We start from the raw sequence: 24,317 nt of genomic DNA on the forward strand, positions 1-24,317 counted from the left end.
ATGGAATTGTGGTCTCTGTCTTTATGTCATGAGAAAAGTTTTCAGTTCTGACATTTAAGAGTGACTGATCCTAAAATGCAAGGCAGTACATGCTCTCTTCCGGAAGGTCACTAGAAACATTCACTTCTGTCCGCAGTGATCTAAATAACTGAACAGAGCATCTAATCTGCACCATCAAATCTGCGGATCCTGCATATGTGAACGCACCCTTAGGGTATATTCACACGAACGGACTTACAGCGAGATTCTCGCTGCGAGTCTGGCAGGTCCTGGCAGTTCCCACACACTATATACTCGCTGCGGTCGTATGTAATTCTACCGCCCTTAACCCCTTCTGCTCCCGCCCGCTCCTCCGCTGTAAGCATACATTACCTCTCCTCGCAGCACGGGTCCGGCGTCCTGCTCTCCCGTCCGGCCAATCAGTGGCTGCGGCTGGGCAACACACTGATTGGCCGGACAGGAGAGCAGGACGTCAGACCCGTGCAGCGAGGAGAGGTAATGTATGCTTACAGCAGGGGAGCCGGGCGGGAGCAGAAGGGGTTAAGGGCGGTAGAATTACATACTCGCTGCGGTCGTTCAGATCGCAGCAAGTATATAGTGTGTGGGAACTGCCAGGACCAGCTGGCCGCTGCGAGTCCGTTCGTGTGAATATAGGCTTAAGAAGAGTTTTTCATAATTTTATAATTGAATTTTCATATGAATTTAGTCATTAGTATATTTTATGTTCTATCAATCGAAGGCCCTTATTAAGGGTAAATTCACACAGGCGGATAAGCCGGGAGTCTCACGCACGAAATCCGCAGCTAATCCGCAATACACTTAATAATAATAATAATAATAATATGTGTATTGCAGATCCCGGCGGATCCGCCAGTGTGAATTTACCCTTAAAACAAAAAAAACACGCAGCAGGCTGTGTGCTTGAGGGGGAGAGAGGTAGAAATTAAAAGGGTGTTCTGGGCAAGGATATGTGCACACTGAGGAAAAGGCGAGGAATTCAGCTTGAAATTTTTCCCATAAAAAAATGTACAGAGCAAAGTCCCATTGTGTTCAATGGGTTTTCTGCTCTGTTGTTCACACTGCAGAATTTCCCAGCAGAATTTTCTGCTGTAGATCTGCTAGAGGAATCCTATAGAAGTCAATGGGGGGCTGAAATTCTGCTTGAATTCTGCCTGAAAACTTTCAGCTACAATTCCTCGAGAATTGCTCAGTGTGCACATAGCCCAACAGTGAAAAATTCAGAGGGCAGGGGGTGGTGGAATTATAATAAAGAAGTCCTATTTACTTGTCCCCCCGGAGTGCAGCATCGTGGCTCATGTCCTCCATCGGGCTCCCGATCCTGTGACGTCATAGCCCCACTCAGAAATGCTCACTAAGCCAATCAGTGCAGACACTGACTGGCTGAGCGGCTAGTTCCTGTGGGACTGCGATGATTCAGGAGCATGGACACTGACAGAGAGCTGATAAATCTGGGCCTATGTCTGACCTCTATATCACTATGTGTGCCCCCTATATATCATAGCTGACCTCTATATTACAGGTATCTGGCATTGTTAGCAGTGTTTCTTTGTATATGGTGAATATTTAGTTAGAAACATATAAGATTGTCAGCAAGAAAAGACCACCTGCTCCATCTAGTCCAGTTCTGAGGCTGGAGACTGGCTGCATCCACTGCACACACAGGAGAAGCTGCTTTATATATTTCCTTATTCCCTCACAAGTCGCCCCAGGATCATGTAGGATATTAGGAAGAAGCTGTTGATCTACTTTACACCACTGTGATAAATAACTCCCCTGGTGTCTGATTCAGGAGTCGGAGCTGTGGCTTACTGACTCTCCAGCCCTGACACCAATGTCAGCAGTTCCCTAAATTTCAACATTTTGTGAATATAGCCTTTCTGTGTACTATACTATAGTTCATAAATGATAACATTTAGAAGTGGGAAATAGTTTAGAATGTTTACAGCTATAAAGAACTAGTTAGGTGTTGCATCACCATACTCTGACCAATCAGTCCTGACAGCGGACCCCTTTGACAATCGGAATATTGATATGCAGTTTTATCTCAGGAGATTATCTCCAGCTGTAGCTAAAGACTTGCCAGGCATGATGGGAATTGTAGTTTTGCAACAGCTGGAGGGCCACAGCTTGGCGGCCCTGATCTATCTAAACATTTTTTGAATGAATAACAGGAACAGAGCAATGCAGTTAAATTGAAAAAATTCTCAGCTGATGTCAGAGCCTGGCAGAGAGTTATAAGGAACGCCTGCAGGAGCTTGGTTATGCAAATAGAGGCAAAACCAGGAAGCACAATACATAGTTGTGATTATTGCAAACTTATCTCAGGGGTGTCAAACTTCCGCCCTTCAGCTGTTGCAAAACTACAATTCCCATCATGCCTGGACAGCTAAAACTTTAGCTTTGGCTGTTCAGGCATGATGGGAATTGTAGTTTTTTTTTCAGCTGGAGGGCTGAAGTTTGACACCTGTGCTTTACATCTTCAATGGGCTCTGTCATGGTCTGTTGGTGTCCATTGTGCAGTAGACCATCCTTCTCCATCCCTCCTGAACTAAAGGCCCTATTCCACGGAACGATTATCGTCCATATTCGGCCGATAACGGCCGCTACGGACGATAATCGTCCCGTGGAATAGAGTGCAACGATTAGCCGACATTCAACATGTTGAAAAACAAGCGACTGATATAGCAGCAATCTGCTGCCGTTGCTCCGTTGAATAGGAGCGTCGGCAGCAAACACTGCTATATCCTATGGGCTGCCCGGACGATCAGCGATCACCCGGGCAGCCCCCCCGCAGCTCCCCGCCGCCCCTCCCGCACTCACCCGCTCGCTGCAGCCGCGTTGAATAGCGGCGGCAGCGAGCGGGGAACGAGGAGCAAACGAGCGCTGAGAGCGCTCGTTTGCTCCTCTTAATGACCCGTGGAATAGGGGCTTAAATCTGTGTCAGAGACCCCAAATGGAGCCTCCAATGCAGGTGTGAAAAACAGATGCCGACTCTCCCCCCTGACATAATCAAGGAAATGCTTGAACTATTAAAATATAACATTATTTATCCTGCACAGTGAATGCTGTCACACCAATTTCTGCTCTTTGACCACTTTGCATCTCAAAACACACAAAAATTCCCATCTGCCCAAGCATGATAAAAAGAAATGTTGCTATTTAACCCTCAAAAATATCTCTCCCTCCTCCCACCCCATTTTAAGGCATCGGATTACTAGTCGTAACCTGTAAACAAAAGCTGTTGCCTAATGCTTCACACGTAAAGTATTGCAGCAGATTTAATGGTGCGGATCCGCAGCAGATTTGATCTAAATAACTGAACACAACATACTCTTGAGCTATGCAAAGTTTACTGTCTACTAAAGGGGCCTGATATTGGCACATCATGCCAGGCAGGGAACCAATCCATGACATTCCTTCCCCGTCCGTAACGTCTGCAAATTTTTGGACATGTGAATGCCCCTTTAACCTCTTAAGGAAATATGCCGTACCCGTATGGCATACGTCCGCAAGAGGTGTTCAGAGGGGGGCCGTGCAGCGACACCACTCTGAACTGCTGGGCTATTAGCTAATCCTGGCTCGGTATTCTATAGCATTGGTCTGCAGCAGACCATAGCAATAGAGCACCGATCTCATGGATCGGTGCTGTGTTATACAGCTACACTAATCTCTATGAGAGATCAGTGTAGTTGTATTAGAAGTCCCCCAGGGTACTTCTAATTAATGTATAATGGTGCTTTTACACGGAACGATTATTGTTCGAATTTGAGCTATACCGATCGCATTTGAGCGATAATCGGCTCGTGTAAACACAGCAAACGATCAAACAATGAGCGAGAAATCGTTCATTTTGATCTTTCTCAAATCGTCGTTGGTCGTTGGCAAAAAATTTGCAGATCGCTACGTGTAAACAGTCTTTCAACGATTTACCCTATGTGTGAGATAGGCTTAAGCGATCTTAAAACGATCGCAATACGATTTTTTCAAACGATCTATCGTTCCGTCTAAACGCTGATTGGTATAGAAAACACATTGTTACTTTGAAATCGTTAAACGAACGATTGGGCGAATTATCGCTGTGTGTAAAAGGACCATTAGTAAAAAACAAAAAGTGCCTTCATTAATAAAAGAAAAAAAGCTCCCATAATAAAAGTCTGAATCACCCCCCTTTTGCCATTTTATAAATAAAAAAAAATAAATAAACATGTTTGGTATCGCGTAGTGCGTAATCGCGCAAACTATTAATTTATCACATTCCGGATCTTGTACGGTAAACAGCGTAAGCCCAAAGACCCGCCAAAGTGCAAAAATTGCGCATTTTTGGTCGTATCAAATCCAGTAAAATTGTAATGAAAAGCGATCAAAAAGTCGTATATGCGCAAACAAGGTACCGATAGAAAGAAAACATCATGGCGCAAAAAATGACACCTCACACAGCCCCATAGACCAAAGGATAAAAGCATATGCCTGGGAATAGAGCGATTTTAAGGAACGTTTTTTTTTCTGCAAATGGTTTTATTTTTTTAAAAGCCACCAAATAATATAAAAGTTACGCAAGTTGCATATCGTTTTATCCGTATCGACTTATATAATATGTCAGTTTTTTCCATAGGATGAACAGCATAAAAACGAAGCCACCCCAAAGAAAAATTGCGTTGTTTTGTTTTGTTTTTTTCAATTTCACCGCACATGTAATTTTTTCTGGTTTTGCAGCATATTTTATGCAAAAAATTAGCCTGTAATTGCAAAGTACAATTAGTGACGCAAAAAATAAGGGCTCATGTGGGTTCCTAAGTGAAAAAATGCAAGTGCTATGGCCTTTTAAACACAAGAAGGAAAAAACGAAAACGCTAAATCGAAAATAGGCTCCACCCTTAAGTGAATCTGACCACCTGACCGCTTACTAAGCTGATGTCACCTCTGAATAGATATCAATGAAAGCATTCAGAACAACAGTTTGGGTTAGGGATGGTCCGAACCCTCAGAGGTTCGGGTTCGTATGAACCCGAAAGGTCGGGGCGGGTGGATACAGCGGGAGGACTGCCTGGAAAACTGGGATACAGCCTATAGCTATGGCTGTATCCCAGTTTTCCAGGCGGTCCTCTCGCTGGATCCGCCTGCTGCACGGAATCATTACCGAGAGTTCGGGTTCGTACGAACCTGAACCGAACTTGATACCAATAAAAAAACAACTGAACCTCTAACATATTACAACATATAGATTTTATTAATAACGGAAAGAATAGTGGTGGTCAGCTCACCTCTTAGTTGGGTCGAATCGGATCCTCATATAATGGAAGAGGGTGCACGGGTCCGGCTTCGGCCAGCTACCAATTCTTGGAGAAGTAACAGAAAGTGATGGTCCCAGCACTCCGTATAAAAAATATTCAAAAATCTTTATTTCATACCAAAGAGTAAAAACAGCTCATGTGCGGTATACAAAAAGGACATATGCGTTTCGCGCATGCGCGCTTAATCATGGTCTAATGAGCATATCACATAACGTGTTAAAAACAAAGGTTAACCAATCATGAGTGCTGGTGTGCATACGTCATGAATGACGTGTGGCAGACGTCATGAATGACGTCTGGCAAACACCTGAGGAGTAAATGGTCTGGGCGTTACTAAGACTAAGTACCAAATGAGATTCAATATGCACAGATACCAGTGCTAAACATTGTGGGCATGTCGTAACTATGTATAAAAACAGACCTTTTAGATATATGAATATATATATGATTATATATGTTATGGTAATATAGCTTGCTGTTGGCAAAAAAGATAATACTATGTTGTTTGTCTATTAGTATACTTGTGAAATGAACGGACAGGCATATCTCTATGAGTCATGTGTGTGAACAGGAGCTAAATGAGGAAATGAATGGGAATGAATAGAGAACAAAATAAAAAATAAAAAAACTAGTAAATAAGCAATGCTCTAATGTTACACAACAAAAAGTGGAACTACCACCCGTGAAGTAGTAGCAAAAAATGATCCACAACACAAACCAGGCTAAACTAGAACAAAGAGTCTATATAGTGGTTAAAGCAAAAACGCAACATGTATTGACTGAACGCAACATGTGAATAAGTAACAGCAAAAAGATATGGGTTAAGTAAATATAGAGCCATGGAACAGCTAGTATGTGTAATGATAAAGTAAATCATTTTTAAAGTTGAGACCATGGGGAAATCTTGTATTTATTTTGAAAATATATTCTGCCTCCATGTTTAGCAATATTTTGTGTTGGTCGCCACCCCTCGGGGTTTATGTGCCCTCTTGATGCCATAAAAATGAAAGGGTGCAGTGTCCCCCTCATGCTTCTCAACAAAGTGTTTGGATGCTCCCGAAGAGCTGGTGTTATTTCTCTTTCTTATATCTGCTAGATGTTCGCTGATGCGTTTTTTAAGTTTGCGAGTCGTGCAGCCAATGTATTTAAGATTACATGCTTGGCATATGATAATGTAACAACAAAAACGCTTTCACAGTTAATGAATTCCTCTATTTTAAATGTTTTAGTTTCACTAGAATTGGTATACTCCTTAACCGTGGATGTATATTTACACATATTGCATCTGGGTAAACCACATCTGTGGTTACCCACTATGTTTCTGGCTGTACCGGACTGTAACGGTTTAAGCATGCTGGGCGATAATAAATCACCCAGTGACTGTCCCTTCCGTGCCACGCATCTTATCCCTTGATCAATGATATTTTTAAGGATAGTATCCTGTCTCAAAATTTGTAAATTGTTATGCAATATGCGTGTTATTTGCGAGTATTCTGGAGAAAATTTAGTAGAAAAAGTTACTGTAGGATTGTGAGTTCTATTATGTGGATCAAACTGTTTTGTTTTGACTTTTGCTTTCAATAGGTCCTCTCTTGTTTTTTTAGCTACCATGTCTCAAGCTCTATTCAGACAAGAGGACTTATAGCCTCTCGCCTTCATACGAGTACAAGCCTGTTCACTTTGGATCTTATACATATCATTTGATGAACAGGATCTTTTGACTCGTGTGAGCTCTCCCACAGGGACAGAACGTACAGTGTGGGCTGGATGGCTACTGTTCGCATGTAAAATTGTATTGCCCGAAATGGGCTTCCGATATAGGGAGGTATGTACCTTATGGGTGTTGCTGTCAGACGTGAGTAATATGTCTAAAAAAGCTATTTCATATTTTTTATATAGATTTTATTGTTAAAATTGCAATACAATGACAAAATAATAGATAAATACACAATGAACCATGGCTGACAAAATGTTAAAAACGACAAACATACAGTGAGGGGGCTGCTGCAGATGGACACAAGTAAATAAATAAATAAATAGATGGTAGACTAAAGTGCTAGATGCAGTACAAGGAGAGCTATGAATTGATGATTTTGTAGTAAACAAGCCAAAAAAATGCTATAAAAGATTCATAGATCTAAGCTGGTGTAAAACTACTAGAGTGTCATACCATAAATGATGGAAGTCAAAGTGTCCACCGGCGGCCCCCAAACCAACGCACGTTTCGACGTAGCCTTTTTCAAGGGGTCAACCGACCATCCCTAGTTTGGGGGTTTCCAGAGCACATAATTGTTTTTTAAAGTTAGTTCTAGTGCTTTCACATGAGTAAATTTGTCCCCATTCTTGTCACTGCTATACCAATGGCACCTAGTCCTCGCTCCTTTTATGTGTCTGCAGGAAATCACTGGCACAGTGGTGACAGCCTCAGCCACTGACTGGCATGCAGATACAGCATTTCCTGCAGAGGTGACACAGCTGAAGGTAGCGGGACTGGGCACCATTGGTATAGCTGTGGCGAGGATAAGAGGCAGGTGCATCAGCTTTATTTACTTTATTTTAAAGCACCAGAACTCAATCTAAAATGTCCTTTTTCTTTGTTTTAGGAAACTTTCAAGAAGCCATAATGTTCAGCCGTAAAGGAAACATTGCTTTGTGTCATCTCTGCGGTTTGTGTATTTGCTATAAAGTAATCTTTCACACCAACATTTTCCACCATTTTGCTAGATCCCCTACACACTGAACCCCTATGGACTCCATTCTTCACACTGACTTGTGCTGAGGGTCTCCATTGCAAAAATACCAGACAAATGGCTCAGTAGTCTGCACTTTTCTTTTTGGTGCAATGCTGGAGCAGGGGGGTCTGTCAAGTCCAGTTTGTAATACAGTAGTAGAAAATCTGGGGCCCTACAATTTTGAAACTACAATTCCCATCCATCCTGCCCAGCAAATTTAAGGCATTGGCTCTTGAGGCATCATGGGAATTGTAGTTTACAACAGCCACAGGTTCCCCACTACTGGTAATGCTGTAGTGCTTTTACAGTGTTCTGCGCCAAGGATAGAGCAGAATAACACAACAGGCTTTTAATTATAATGTACATACCAGGTAGACGCGTTTATTAAATCAAGGTACAATGGAAATGCTTTTGTGACCAATAGCAACCAATCAAAACCCAGCTTTCGTTTTACCACAACAGTTAGCGTTGCGCTTATTGGTTGCTATGGGCAACGGTTTTCCAACACCACTTCTGTACCAATATACTGACTCCCCCCATTTATTATACATCACGTGGCCCAGGAGATAATAATATATTACAGGACTGTACGATTCGCAGTCCCCACAGGTGAGCTCTCTGTGTCATGTGACATAAGGGGTCCTGCGGTCACTCCCACCTCCCTCACGCCTCCTTACTTCTCTGTCAGCTCCCCATGTGACCGTCCCCTCTCAGCGGCAGCATGACGTCACCCTAGCCCCGCCCCCGTGTTGTTCTGCTCTTCCGGCTCCACTCAGTGTCTGTGGACATTACTGTGTACGGAGGATCCCGGAGCCCCGTGGGGAGGAGGAGCGGGGCCGGTGTGCCGGTATCGGGGACGGATGGGAGGCTGCCGGGGAGGATGAGCGCGGCGGATACATGGCAGGAAGGCAGTGAGTGCTCCGCCGTGGACGGGCATTGTTGTGTCTGCTTGTGCTGTCACACCTGCTGTGTCCTGTGCCATCTGCTCTGGGCTTGTTTACTGCGCCCATCACAGACCACGGGAGGGTTTACACCTAGCGGTTATGTCTAGCGCTCCTATGCTGTGTAGATGGGCGAAGTCATTACAGATATCCACTATGTGGGATAACAGGGCTGCAATGGACAGTGTGGTCAGAGGGATATGTAGGACAGCACTGTGATACACAGCTTATAGGGAGTGCCCCTATATCTACAGAGGGTGCTGCCCCTATATCTACAGAGGGTGCTGCCCCTATATCTACAGAGGGTGCTGCCCCTATATCTACAGAGGGTGCTGCCCCTATATCTACAGAGGGTGCTGCCCCTATATCTACAGAGGGTGCTGCCCCTATATCTACAGAGGATGCTGCCCCTATATCTACAGAGGGTGCTGCCCCTATATCTACAGAGGGTGCTGGAGCTGCCCCTATATCTACAGAGGGTGCTGCCCCATACCTAGTACAGAGGGTGCTGCCCCATACCTAGTACAGAGGGTGCTGGAGGTGCCCCTATATCTACAGAGGGTGCTGCCCCATACCTAGTACAGAGGGTGCTGGAGGTGCCCGTATATCTACAGAGGGTGTTGCCCCTATACCTAGTACAGAGGGTGCTGGAGGTGCCCGTATATCTACAGAGGGTGCTGCCCCTATATCTACAGAGGGTGCTGCCCCTATATCTACAGAGGGTGCTGCCCCTATATCTACAGAGGATGCTGCCCCTATATCTACAGAGGGTGCTGCCCCTATATCTACAGAGGGTGCTGGAGCTGCCCCTATATCTACAGAGGGTGCTGCCCCATACCTAGTACAGAGGGTGCTGCCCCATACCTAGTACAGAGGGTGCTGGAGGTGCCCCTATATCTACAGAGGGTGCTGCCCCATACCTAGTACAGAGGGTGCTGCCCCTATATCTACAGAGGGTGCTGCCCCTATATCTACAGAGGGTGCTGCCCCTATATCTACAGAGGGTGCTGCCCCTATATCTACAGAGGGTGCTGCCCCTATATCTACAGAGGGTGCTGGAGCTGCCCCTATATCTACAGAGGGTGCTGCCCCATACCTAGTACAGAGGGTGCTGCCCCATACCTAGTACAGAGGGTGCTGGAGGTGCCCCTATATCTACAGAGGGTGCTGCCCCATACCTAGTACAGAGGGTGCTGCCCCATACCTAGTACAGAGGGTGCTGGAGGTGCCCCTATATCTACAGAGGGTGCTGCCCCTATATCTACAGAGGGTGCTGCCCCTATATCTACAGAGGGTGCTGCCCCTATATCTACAGAGGGTGCTGGAGCTGCCCCTATATCTACAGAGGGTGCTGCCCCATACCTAGTACAGAGGGTGCTGGAGCTGCCCCTATATCTACAGAGGGTGCTGCCCCATACCTAGTACAGAGGGTGCTGGAGGTGCCACTATATCTACAGAGGGTGCTGCCCCATACCTAGTACAGAGGGTGCTGGAGGTGCCACTATATCTACAGAGGGTGCTGCCCCATACCTAGTACAGAGGGTGCTGGAGGTGCCACTATATCTACAGAGGGTGCTGCCCCATACCTAGTACAGAGGGTGCTGGAGGTGCCCCTATACCTAGTACAGAGGGTGCTGGAGCTGTCCCTATACCTAGTACAGAGGGTGCTGGAGGTGCCCCTATATTTACAGAGGGTGCTGCCCCATACCTAGTACAGAGGGTGCTGGAGGTGCCCCTATATCTACAGAGGGTGCTGCCCCTATACCTAGTACAGAGGGTGCTGGAGGTGCCCGTATATCTACAGAGGGTGCTGCCCCATACCTAGTACAGAGGGTGCTGGAGCTGCCCCTATATCTACAGAGGGTGCTGGAGCTGCCCCTATATCTACAGAGGGTGCTGGAGCTGCCCCTATATCTACAGAGGGTGCTGCCCCATACCTAGTACAGAGGGTGCTGGAGCTGCCCCTATACCTAGTACAGAGGGTGCTGCCCCATACCTAGTACAGAGGGTGCTGGAGCTGCCCCTATATCTACAGAGGGTGCTGGAGCTGCCCCTATATCTACAGAGGTTGCTGCCCCATACCTAGTACAGAGGGTGCTGGAGCTGCCCCTATATCTAGTACAGAGGGTGCTGGAGGTGCCCCTATATCTACAGAGGGTGCTGGAGCTGCCCCTATATCTACAGAGGGTGCTGACCCTATATCTACAGAGGGTGCTGCCCCATACCTAGTACAAAGGGTGCTGGAGGTGCCCCTATATCTACAGAGGGTGCTGGAGGTGCCCCTATACCTAGTACAGAGGGTGCTGCCCCATACCTAGTACAGAGGGTGCTGGAGCTGCCCCTATATCTACAGAGGTTGCTGCCCCATACCTAGTACAGAGGGTGCTGGAGCTGCCCCTATATCTAGTACAGAGGGTGCTGGAGGTGCCCCTATATCTACAGAGGGTGCTGGAGGTGGCCCTATATCTACAGAGGGTGCTGCCCCATACCTAGTACAGAGGGTGCTGGAGGTGCCCCTATATCTACAGAGGGTGCTGCCCCTATACCTAGTACAGAGGGTGCTGGAGCTGCCCCTATATCTACAGAGGGTGCTGCCCCTATATCTACAGAGGGTGCTGCCCCATACCTAGTACAGAGGGTGCTGGAGGTGCCCCTATATCTACAGAGGGTGCTGGAGGTGCCCCTATACCTAGTACAGAGAGTGCTGGAGCTGCCCCTATATCTACAGAGGGTGCTGCCCCATACCTAGTACAGAGGGTGCTGGAGCTGCCCCTATATCTACAGAGGGTGCTGGAGCTGCCCCTATATCTACAGAGGGTGCTGCCCCATACCTAGTACAGAGGGTGCTGGAGCTGCCCCTATATCTACAGAGGGTGCTGCCCCTATATCTACAGAGGGTGCTGCCCCATACCTAGTAAAGAGGGTGCTGGAGGTGCCCCTATATCTACAGAGGGTGCTGGAGGTGCCCCTATACCTAGTACAGAGAGTGCTGGAGCTGCCCCTATATCTACAGAGGGTGCTGCCCCATACCTAGTACAGAGGGTGCTGGAGCTGCCCCTATATCTACAGAGGGTGCTGGAGCTGCCCCATACCTAGTACAGAGGGTGCTGGAGATGCCCCATACGTACAAACAGTCCCATGACACACTACAGCCCACAGTCCCTACTAACTGCAATGGGTGCCACCATAGTAATCAGCATCTTACCAGACTGAGTAGCGTTGCATTGTGTCAGGATTAAGCCCCATATAAATGAAGAGGTGGTGGGGTTGCTGTTTCTATTTCTATTAGTATGAATGGGGCAGAGCTTCCCACATAGCACACGTTTTCTGTCTTTAAGTCTTACTAGAGCAGCGTGTATGTGGTAGCAGAAGCCGTACAACCTAAGACCATGTTCACACATCAGATCTCACTGCAGGCTTTCAAAACCACTATGGCGCAGGAAGGAAGTCTTGTCTTTGTGGTTCTTCTTGCAAAACATCAGCTCTGAATCTGTATGCTCTGTGTCTCTGCTGTGTATCTGGTGTCATCTGCTGTGTATCCTCTTTGTATCACTGCTATGATCTGCTGTCTGCCTGTCGGTGTGTCTGGTTGTCATCTGCTGTCTGCCTGTCGGTGTGTCTGGTTGTCATCTGCTGTCTGCTTGTCGATGTGTCTGGTTGTCATATGCTGTCTGCCTGTCGGTGTGTAGCCCACATTGCACACTGTGTATTCCCATATATCTTATGCTGCTCTATATCATGCAGGGTATCTGCTGTGACTCAGACATGCAGTCTTCTGATTGCCTAAGGTGTGGTATGAAGTTCTGCTGATGTTGGAAGGTGCACAGGACGGCAGCAGGGACTCTGCACTCCTCCACAGCTCGCTGCTGGAAAATGTCCCCCTTGGGCTTCATCCTGCTTCTCACATTGACTATAGAGGGGCTCCGAAACTCCTCAGCCAAAGAAATCCACCAGAAGAATGCTGACTTTAACCAGGATTATAATGACACTATCAGTAGTGAGATACAGAACATATATGCCTTTAATCACACCATGTTAAGGAACAAGGTAAGATCGAGCATGTGAGACTATGTATCCGTAATGTAGCAGTCAGTCTGGACTGTGTGACCACCATTGTGTATGTGTTAGACACGGCTTTAGTACAGTCAGGAGCTGCCTGGCATTATAGTCTGCAGAACGGCCATGATCACAGAAACTGAGTGCTTTCTATTTTATTATAGAGAGAGATGTGAACCCCCGACCCCAGTTTTAAGACAAAGCTTATTGTGCAATGCTGCAGCGTTTCAGAGTGAAATATAGCCTGTTGCATTGACCCTTTAAAGACCGGGCCAATTTTCATTTTTGCGCTTTCGTTTTTTTTGCTCATTGGGCTTTTAAGCCATAGCGCTTGCATTTTTTCACCTAGAGACCCACATGAGCCCATATTTTTTGCGCCACTAATTGTACTTTGCAATGACAGACTTAAACTTTGCATAAAGTATGCTCAGAAAAAAAATTATACGTGTGATGAAATTAAAAATAAAACGCAATTTTGTGTTTATGCTGTTTGCCCTAGGGGACAACTGACTTGTTATACATGTTCCTCAAGTTGTTAAGGTTACAACGATATGTAACACGTATAACTTTTATTTTAGTTGATGGCTTTTAAAAAATTAAAACCTTTAAAAAAAAAAAAAAAAGTTCCTTAAAATCGCTTATAACGCTTTATCCTTTGGTCTATGGGGCTGTGTGTGGTGTCTTTTGCGCCATGATGTGTTCTTTCTATCGGTACCTTGTTTGCCTATTTGTGACTATTTGATCACTTTTTATTACAATTTTTCCGGATTTGATACAACCAAAAATGCACAATTTTGCACTTTGGAATTTTTTCACACTTAAGCACCATACAAGATCAGGAATGTGATAATTTAATAGATTGGGCGACTACACATGCGGCAATAACAAACGTCTGTTTATTTTTATTTCTAAAATTGGAAAAGGGGGCTGATTCAGACTTTTATTTGGGGAGGGTATTTTCTTATTAATTAAAAACATTTTTTTTTTTTTTTTAAACACACCCTGGGGTACTTCTAGTATAACTACATTGATCTCTCATTGAGATCTATGCAATACATATATATTGCATCTGCATAGATCAATGAGATCGGCAATCAGTTCCACTCGGCTGCTAAAGTCGAGAACAATAGATTGCTGATCCGGAAACAGCGACATTACAGCGCAGACCCCTGGCCGGACCAGATGGAGGGACCACTTCTCTGCGATCGTGCCTGCTAATTGCTGCGATCTTGGGCTGCACCCAGCAGCTGGGATCGCGTCGGTGCAGAGCGGAGTCGACTCCCCTTGAGACGCCAGGGCGCACATGTACACACGGTGTCATTAAGGGGTTAAAGGGGTCTTCCAGAATTAGAAATAAACACAGCTACTTTCTTGAAAAAACAGTGCTGCCCCTGTCCCCAGGTTGTGTGTGGTGTTACAATCAAGCTCCATTCACATCAATGGAACCGAGCTGCAAAAGTGCATCAAAACTGAGCATAGGAGAGGTGCTGCTTCCGGAAGGAAGGGGCCATGTTTTTGAAATTCTGGATTACCCTTTAAGGACGCCTACCCCCGTTTTATACTGCCTGTGGCTTGGGCAACATGATACTGATAACAGGTTTCCTTTAACAAGTGGGAGAGTGGGGATGAAATACACTGTATACTAACTGGCTGGCACTTATGGTGAATTGTGACAGTACGTGGATCTTACAAGTAATGAGTCATTGTTACACTGTGCAATGACAAGTTTCCTAAGCCGAAGTGTTGAGAATTGCAGATGTATTGAGGTATGAGAATGTAGACACATAAAACATCTACAACATGGTCGGCATGCATGTAGAGATGTGTGCATATACAGCATCCCTATGGATCTGTGGATCCTACACATCTTGGCTTAGTAACCACACAGGTTTGTATGGAAGTCCCAGCTTACGTAGAGGGCGCAGAAGACCGCTAAAGCCTTCTGCTACCTGGGGCAATAACTTCTTGTGGACAAACCGCTTATCAGAGACTGTGGATATTTGACAATGCATGGGGGCATAGCTTTACCTGCACATGATGATCAAGACAAATGCTGCGTTTACACGTAACGATTATCGTGCGGATTTGCGCGATAACGATCGAATTCGAACGATGATCGTACGTGTAAACACAGCGAGCGATCAAACGACGAACGAGAAATCCCTTTAAGCGATCACAACATGAATTTTCCGTACGATATATCGCACCGTCTAAACGTTGATCGTTATGAAAAAAAAAATGTTAATCAGACATCGTTAATCGTACGATCGGGCCAATTATCGTTTCGTGTACACGCAGCATTAGCCCTGCGCTTCATGTCTTGGAAGACTTACTTCAGAGATGTGGAATCTCAGGAAGTGAGCGCCGGGGAGCAGAAGGCGTCACCCGTCTTCTGCTTCCCGGTCAAACCCCTTTGAATCCTATTTTCACGTGCATGCCTGCTGTGGCTCGGCAATGCCTTCTTGACATTTGAACTCTGAGGACAATATAAAGCTTACAGATTCCCTTTAAGCAGCACTGCTGGCATTGTCTTCATCCACTCGTACAAGGGCAGGGACGCTGGTCTGTGCAGTTCGATGTGTTCCCGTCTCAGATACTTAGCGGTAGATCAATATTAAGCAATTTATTAATTCAGGCTGTAGATAATTTCCTAATGCAGCTCTGAGAAATGGATAGTTGGACTTTGACAGCTTGCAGTGTCATGGGTCTGTGGGCCTGCTTGTGGCCTGGATATAATCATAGTGAATGTCCACGTCCTCAGCATTGTCTGTAGGACTCCAGGCTATGTCATCAATGCCGGCCTGTTACAGGAAAAGGTTTGACTTTTGACCCCTTTGACCCTCTAGCAATCAGATGATCATGTGGTTGGTGCTGAAGCATAGGAGTCTATCCGCAGCTCTTTGGTAGTTGTTATGTTCAGTATCATCACAACAGATCCATAACACTATAAAATAACTTTTCGCCAATGGACAGTGGTATATGTTTTTGCATATTTAGGCACTGGTTTGAATAGGTAGGCTTTTTTACCCTGCATTTAATGCTTAATTTTAAGTGCATTCACTAGGAAGTTTCCAAAGTCTACATTTATTGGACACTTCCGATGACGCCATGCAATAGCATCCATCACTCGTAGACTCCCATTGTACATACATGTATTCTGTGCATTTCACATTTTATTTAATGTCTATGTATTAAGACGCATGGTCTACTGTGTTTTTCCGTGCAGCAGATAAATGTAGGTTTAGGAACGTGATATCTTAGGTCCGCTCGGTTAATCATTGGCTGCAGTGGTGTCAGGGACCTGAGCTTCATTACACAGGCAGCAATGGGAGGAAGAAAGTATTTTATTTTTTAATTTACAACCTCCCTAACTCTAATTTAAAGCGAGTGTACCTTTAAGTACATCGCTTTGTGTTTTTCACGTGAAAAGGCTGGCGCCAGCGCATGATGACTGTTCCACTGTCGTCCACTGGTCCCGAGCACTGGCCTGGCATTAAGCACTGGGGGGCGGCCTCCAGTGTGAGGATCTCCCCTTCCCTTTGTGGAGCCACGTCACAGTAAGGGTCGGTGAGACAGCCCCCAGTGCTTTATGCCTAGCCGGTGGTTCAAAAAAAATAACTGCAGCACTGGCATCAGTTTATTCATGTGAGAAACACAAAGTTATGTACCTAGTAGTACATTCGCTTTAAAGAAGAATAATTCCCCTGAAACCTATCTGCATTCCAAGAACTTATTCTACAGGCCTTATTCCACGGAACGATTATCGTTCATAAACTCGCTCCAACGACCGCTCGTTAACGATAATCGCTTCGTGGAATTGATGTAAACAAGCAAACGACAAAGGCGAAATCGTTATATTGTCGTTCAAAATAGTTTTTCACCATGTTGGAAAAAAAAATTGTTGCTCTTTGAAAGATAATTCGCTAATCGGTTCGTAAAATTAGAAATCTTTCATTCGTAAAAAGTTTTAAAAAAAGTAGGTACTTGACAAGTTTATAAGAAAAAAGATGAGGGCACTCACCGCTTATGTGATCTTCTTTTTATTTCAATTCCTCTCTTTGCGTGCATGAATAGTACAGAGCATACTGGGCTTTAGCGTGGACGCCAGACACCTACCGGATCAGGTAACAGCTGTTTCACGCGCATGCGCGCTTCTACAGAAAGGTCTGTAGAATCGCGCATGCGCGTGAAACAGCTGTGGATCCGAAAGTGTGGAAGCCTAGGTTCAGCAGTGCCGGTGCTGTTAAAAAAAAAAGTAGGTGTGTCGTATGGTCATGATCACCCCGGCGAGCGTTTTAAACGACCATGTAACGACCGCAAAATAATCGTTACACTACATGTATCGTTCACGTTCCCACATGTGTTATGTGTTATCGTTCGTTAAAAAAAATCTTTAGTGATCGTTAACTAGCGGTCGTTGGAGCGAGTTTATGAACGATAATCATTCCGTGGAATAGGGCCTTTAGTTGTGACATCAGTAAGAGATAAGATTGTGATGCAAAATGGTAAAAAAAGAAAGGGGAACTAAGGTTATTTCCACCGTTGCACAAAAACCTGTGTATTATTTTGGCATCATAGTATTAAACAACTATATGTAGTGTGTCCTGTTTAGAATTTAATGTAAAAATATCTGGATTGGTGAACTGTAAAACCTGTAGGTCTTGTCAAGTTAAATATTTTAGTTAATGCATTAATTCAGCAAACTTTTCTCCTCTTCCTGATATGCTGCCCTTTCCCTCCCATTCTTAACAACTCGTCTTGGTTACCGACTCACGCTCTGCTCTAAAAGCAAAGGTTGGACTTGTCATTGTATTATGGTGCGTTTTCACTGAGAGATTTTTCCCTTCTCGCCCTATGACAGCACCCCTGGAGAGCGTCCATCCCCCTTCTCATGAGACAGGAAACAGCCGCCAGGCAATCAATCAATCAATCAAGCTTTAAAAGGAGCCGCATCAACCCCTTACACCAGTTCTGTTTCCTGTCTTCTGAGAAGAAGGATGGTGGAGGGTGCAGCTCCTCTGCACCTTCCCAAAAGTCGCCAGGATCAAGTGAAGCTGTGGGCGCCCGGTTCCTAAAGATTGATAGCCCGGGTTACCCTGCCGGTGTAAGCCTCTTACCTGAAAAGAGCCACCTGGTCAGTCTGCGGTCTTCCTGGTTCCCCTCCTTTTGGCTTCAATTCCCTTCTACCTCCGGCCAGGGTGAGTTCTTTCCGCCGGGTCCCGGGCCTGCGGGGAGGAGCCGGGCGTTCATGGCGGCAGGCGGCGGCTTCCGGCGGACGCGGGCGTACGTACGTGCGTGCCCGCGTCGGCGTGGTGACGTCGCGGGGCAGCCATGTGATGCGGCCTACTTCCGGTAGGCGCCCTAGGTGCGCAAAGACTTCCGGTTCGCGCCGTGCGTACTTCGGGCGCCGGCGTGGACGGGGGCCGGGCTGCGCTGGGGGCTCCGGGGCTTGGGGGAAGATCTGGTTACCCACCTGATGTCTGGGCGGCTATCAGGGGCTCGGAGGGGCGGTCCGTTGTCGGCGGTGTTCGGCAGCTCGCCACCGATTGGTGAGAGGGAGAGGGGGGGCGGTCCCCCTCTACGAATTAAAGCGGGAGTGTGGCTTGTTTCAAGTGTGTGCCAACCGGAACAGGAACCCAGCCAGCTTCTGGACCAGCATACTATAGCAGGTGGAGGTGCTTCCCACTACTGCGGCTACAGCTTCTTCAGCTTCAACATGGAGGAAGAAGCTGAACACACTGAGACACAGGAATCCCAGGCAGAGGTTCGCATGGTGGTGAGAGGGGTCGTACCCCAAATGATATTCCTGTGTTTATTTTTCCTGAGGTTGTTTTTTCTACTACTTCTACTGTAGGATTCTTCTAAGAAAGGAAAAAGTAGAAAGGAATGCCTGATGTGTCATAAGAAACTGCATTCCTCTTATTCTAAATCCCTGTGCAATGTGTGTCTTTCTAAAGTTATGGAAGAAGAGTCTCCTTCCTTTATGAAAAGCATTAAGGGTTTGATTAGAGATGAAGTTACAAAAGCTATGCCCAAGGAGAGGTCAGCCGCCTCTACCACAGCCTCTACCTCGGCTTCTTCAGCCTCTACATCCAGAACCGAATTGTCTATATCCCACTCTTCCAGTCCCGTTATTACGCTGGAATCTGATCCAGAGGAAGAGGGGGAATGTCAAGTATCTTCAGATAATTCAGCAGATGAATTGTCGGGCAAACCGTTATTCCCGGTGGAAAAAGTAGAGTCCCTAGTTAAGGCGGTTAGAGCCACAATGAATTTGGAGGAATCTAAAGAGACTTTATCTATTCAAGATAAGATGTTTGAAAGTCTGGCTCCTAGGAAGAAGAAAGTTTTTCCAATCCATCAGACTATGAAAGATCTTATAGATAGAGAGTGGAAAAAAACGGATAAAAAATTTTTTGTACCTAGGGCTATGAAGCGCAAATATCCCTTTGACGAAACCGAGACGGAGAGATGGGATAGAGCCCCTATGATTGACCCTCCAGTTTCTAAGATAACAAGGAATCAGGGGGCTCTGCCTTTTGAGGATACGGGCACATTGAAGGATCCCATGGATAGAAGGGCAGATAGTTTTCTTAGGAAAGACTGGGAGGCGGCTGCAGCTATTTTTAAACCCATGGTAGCCAGTACTTCAGTTGGTAGATCCGTAAAGCTCTGGTTAGAGGAATTAGAGTCCAATATCAGAGAGGGTACGCCCAGGGAAGATCTTCTTAAAGCCTTCCCCACTATTTTTGGAGCAGTGGATTTCATGACTGACGCCTCGGCAGATACCCTTAGAGCTACAGCGGTCTCCAACTCAGCCCGTAGAGCTATTTGGGTAAAAGATTGGAAAGGGGAAGCTACCTCTAAATCTAAATTGTTTGCCCTTCCATGTCAAGGAGAATTGTTGTTTGGTCCAGCGTTGGATTCTATATTAGAGAAAGCCTCGGACCGTAAACGAAAGTTCCCCTCTGTTCCTCCTCCTCCCAAGAGGCCCTTTCATAGCAAGGGAAGGGGGGGGGCTCAAACATCTTATCCAAAGCAGAGAAATTGGAAAGCCCCTGGTAAAGGGAGGGGTTATTTGTTCTCCAAAATTAACACCTCCAAGAAAGATGATAAAAAATGACGCCAGGGGGCCTGTGGGGGGACGCCTGATGCGATTCTCTCAGCAATGGGAGTTGATAACCTCAAGCAAGTGGGTGAAGGAGTCAATAAAGCATGGATTAAAACTAAAAATTCTGTCTCCCCCAGGTCATCGTTTTATTATAACAGATTTGAGCCGATATCCAGAGAAACAGACGGCTTTAGAATCCGAAGTCCTTTCTCTTCTCCAGAAAGAGGTGCTGGTTCAGGTTCCCAGTTCGGAACGGGGGTCGGGTTTTTACTCAACCCTGTTCCTAGTAAGGAAACCCAACGGTGCGTTTCGCACAATTATAAACCTGAAGGACCTAAACCGGCACCTCTGCTACGAGAAATTCAGGATGGAGACTATTCAGTCGGCCATCCTGAACCTGTCACAGAATTGCTACATGTGCACTCTGGACCTTCGAGATGCATATTACCATCTCCCCATTTACCCGGACCACCAGAATCTGTTGAGAGTGGCAATTCGCATGGGAGGGGGGATTCACCATTATCAGTACAGGGCTCTCCCCTTCGGTTTGTGCCAGGCACCCAGAGTATTTACAAAACTGATAGCGGAGGTCATGGCTCATGTCAGAGAACAGGACATTGTCATAATACCATACTTAGACGACTTTCTGATAGTAGGGCCATCAGAGAGGGCAGTCTCCCAGCATTGCCTGTCAGTCCAGAACATCTTCTCCAAACTGGGTCTGGAGGTAAATCTAGAAAAGTCCTGCCTGCGCCCAAACCAGATTTGCTCCTTTTTGGGGATAAGACTAGATTCTTTGGTTCAACGTTCTTTTCTTCCTCCCCAAAAGGTGGACCTGATCATAACAAGGGTAAAAGATCTTTTAACCCGGGGTTCCTGTTCCCTAAGACAGGCCATGTCAGTCCTGGGACTCATGACGTCTGCCATTCCAGCAGTAGCCTGGGCACAGTATCATTCCAGGACTCTACAGGCACAGATTTTAGACACCTGGGACAGACAGAGAGAGTCACTAGACAAGACTTTTACACTATCTCCCCCAGTACTAAGGTCCCTACAGTGGTGGGTGACGCGGAAAAACCTGACGGAAGGCATTCCTTGGGAGAAAAAGGATATATTTCAGATCACGACAGACGCCAGCCCCACAGGGTGGGGGGCTCATGCAGAATCCCTACTCCTACAGGGGAAATGGAACAGCTCAGAGTGTCAGGACCCTCAGAATCTCAGGGAATTAAGGGCAGTCCTTTACACTCTATCCCGTTGTCTACACATGATCACGAACAAACATGTCCGGATTCTAACAGACAATTCTACAGTAGTGGCATACCTGAACCATCAAGGGGGAACCAGGTCAGCTCAGCTAATGAGAGTATCCCATTTCATCTTCAGGCTGATAGAGAGTCATGTAGCTTCCATATCAGCCCTTCATCTCAAAGGGACGGACAACATCACGGCCGACTTCCTGAGCAGAGTATCACTCAACCAGGGGGAGTGGGGTCTCAGTCCAGCGGTATTTCAGCAGATCACGACCATGTGGGGAGTCCCTCTAATAGATCTTTTCGCTACCAGGGACAACAGGAGAGTGGAAAGATTTTTTTCCCTCAACCCCAGGGATCTTCCGTCGGGAGTGGATGCCTTTATTCAGGATTGGAGCAAGGGCCTGCTCTATGCTTTTCCTCCCATTCGAATGATTCCGAGGATGCTGAGGAAAATACGTCAAGACAAGGCACTAGTCATAGTAGTGGCACCCTTCTGGCCAAGGAGGGTATGGTTTTCTTGGCTCAGGAAACTCTCAGTAGCCAGGCCGTGGGTCCTTCCGGAGGTTCCGGATCTTCTATCTCAGGGACCGGTTCTTCATCCATCATCGCAAAATCTTCATCTGACGGCCTGGCTATTGAGAGGCGACTGATGCTGGATAGAGGTCTATCAAATTCAGTTATTGATACCTTATTGGCTAGCAGAAAGAAAGTCACTTCACAAATATATCTGAGGACTTGGAAAGCTTTTTGTAAATTTATGACTGTCCCGGTAAACGTGTTAATACCCCCAGACATTCCTAAAATCCTGGAGTTCCTGCAGAAGGGTCTTGAGTTAGGGTTAAAACCTAGCACATTAAAAGTACAAATATCTGCCCTTAGCGCTTTATTTGATCACAAAATTGCAGACCACCCATGGATTAGGCGGTTTATTAAAGCTGCAGGCAGACTTAGACCCACGATTACGCCTAGGACTCCACCATGGGACTTGAACATTGTTTTGACAGCCCTGTCAGTATCACCTTTTGAGCCATTAGAAGAACTATCAGATAAGATCTTAACCTTAAAATTGGCCTTTTTATTAGCAATTACTACGGCTAGACGAGTAGGGGAAATATCAGCCTTATCCATTAATATACCCTACATGAACATTCTTCCAGATAGAGTTGTCCTGTCACCAGACCCAGCTTTTTTACCTAAAGTAGTAACTGATTTTCATCGCTCTCAAGAGGTGATTTTACCATCTTTTTGTCCCGAGCCTAAAAACGATGGAGAAAGAAGATTCCATGCATTAGATGTTAGAAGGTGCCTTATCATGTATCTAGAAAAGACAAAGGAGTGGAGGAAATCTCAACAATTACTAGTCCTTTTTTCCGGCAAAAATAGGGGCCAGTCAGCTTCTGCAAAAACTGTAGCCAGATGGATTAAGGATACTATTTCCCTAACCTATACCTCTTCTAAAATGGTTCCTCCTACAGGATTTGGTGCCCATACAACTAGAGCAGTCTCCACTTCCTGGGCCGAGAGGGCTGCTGCATCTATCCCGCAGATCTGCAGAGCAGCTACTTGGAGCTCACCTCACACATTTTTCAGGCATTATAGATTACAGTTGCCAGGTACTGAGGATCTCTCTTTAGGGAGAAAAGTCCTGCAGGCAGTAGTCCCCCCCTAATTTAGCCTAGTCTAGTCTCCAGGGGTGCTGTCATAGGGCGAGAAGGGAAAACTTAAATTACTTACGGTAATTGTTTTTCTTTGAGCCCATGACAGCACCCCTCTAAATACCCACCCTTTATATATATATAAAAAAAAAAAAAAAAAAAAAAAAAAAAAATTTCACCGGGTGTATTTAAGTGGGGTTTTTTTTGTATTATCATTAAACATGTGAGATAAAATTATTCATTCAGTTCTCAATGAATGTAGAAAACTTTTTTTCTAGTTGCTTCTGCCGCCTTAGGTGGGAAGTGAACTCTCCGCTGAGGGGAGCTATTTTTCTCTGCTGGAGAGCAGAGCTGTGTTTATATCTTCTAGAATCCAGGATACTTGTGGAACGAACTGGTGTAAGGGGTTGATGCGGCTCCTTTTAAAGCTTGATTGATTGATTGATTGCCTGGCGGCTGTTTCCTGTCTCATGAGAAGGGGGATGGACGCTCTCCAGGGGTGCTGTCATGGGCTCAAAGAAAAACAATTACCGTAAGTAATTTAAGTTATCTGGCAGATTTGTGAAGCCAAAGCCAGGAACAGACTATAAACAGAGAATGGGATTTCTCCTTATTTTTAAATTCATTCTTGGCTTTGGCTTCCAAAATCGGTCAGATAACTCTCTGTGTAATCGCACCATTCGAGAGATAAGATTGTCTCATGGGGTGTATGGAAATGGCTTTTCTAAACAGAACAACCCCTTTAAATGTGTCGCCACTATTAGGCTTAGTTATTGGACATTGATGTTAATGTGAATTGTGGTTATATGCTGAAATTCTGATCCTTGTTCTACAACAGATTGCTCTGTGGATTAGCCCTCTGGGATTAGAGAGAGAATATGGTTAACAGGAGATGAATGAATGACGGAGGAATAGGAGGTTCATTTTATAAATTGTACAAATCCAGGTTTAACAAAAAACATGCATCATTGACCTCGCACACCGCATCATGCACCTCTATAGGCTAAATAGAGCAAAGTATCCCTGGCACATACAAGTCCCTGATCTGCCCTCTTTTGCTTAGTTTGCGGTTAAATCTTTTCAGCTATATCTTTAGTAGATCTGTTTCAGGAAATACTGGGGGCTAAAGCTCACCTGTACACAAACTCGCTCTCTGTGATCAGAGCTTATTTACAGAGGCTTCACAAGGCTTCATCAGTCATGTGGCCCTTTCATGCCACAGGCATGTCAGCTGCTTTCTTCCCAAAACAGTGC

General features: G+C 45.7%; 1 protein-coding gene across 6 annotated transcripts in view; it reads left to right on the forward strand.

Moving 5' to 3' along the window:
- Nucleotides 1–8,793: 8,793 nt before the first annotated feature.
- SIDT2 (SID1 transmembrane family member 2) overlaps nt 8,794–24,317 on the forward strand; it is a 53,299-nt gene continuing 37,775 nt past the window's right edge. For all 6 annotated transcript variants that reach the window (XM_069948749.1, XM_069948754.1, XM_069948750.1 and 3 more), the window contains exons 1-2: nt 8,794–8,955; nt 12,730–13,032. In XM_069948749.1, the coding sequence (XP_069804850.1) occupies nt 12,859–13,032 (174 nt within the window). In that variant the 5' untranslated portion in view covers nt 8,794–8,955; nt 12,730–12,858. The remainder of the gene's footprint in view (nt 8,956–12,729; nt 13,033–24,317) is intronic.

Source organism: Dendropsophus ebraccatus, chromosome 12 (genome assembly GCF_027789765.1).
Source record: "Dendropsophus ebraccatus isolate aDenEbr1 chromosome 12, aDenEbr1.pat, whole genome shotgun sequence".
NCBI lineage: Eukaryota > Metazoa > Chordata > Amphibia > Anura > Hylidae > Dendropsophus > Dendropsophus ebraccatus.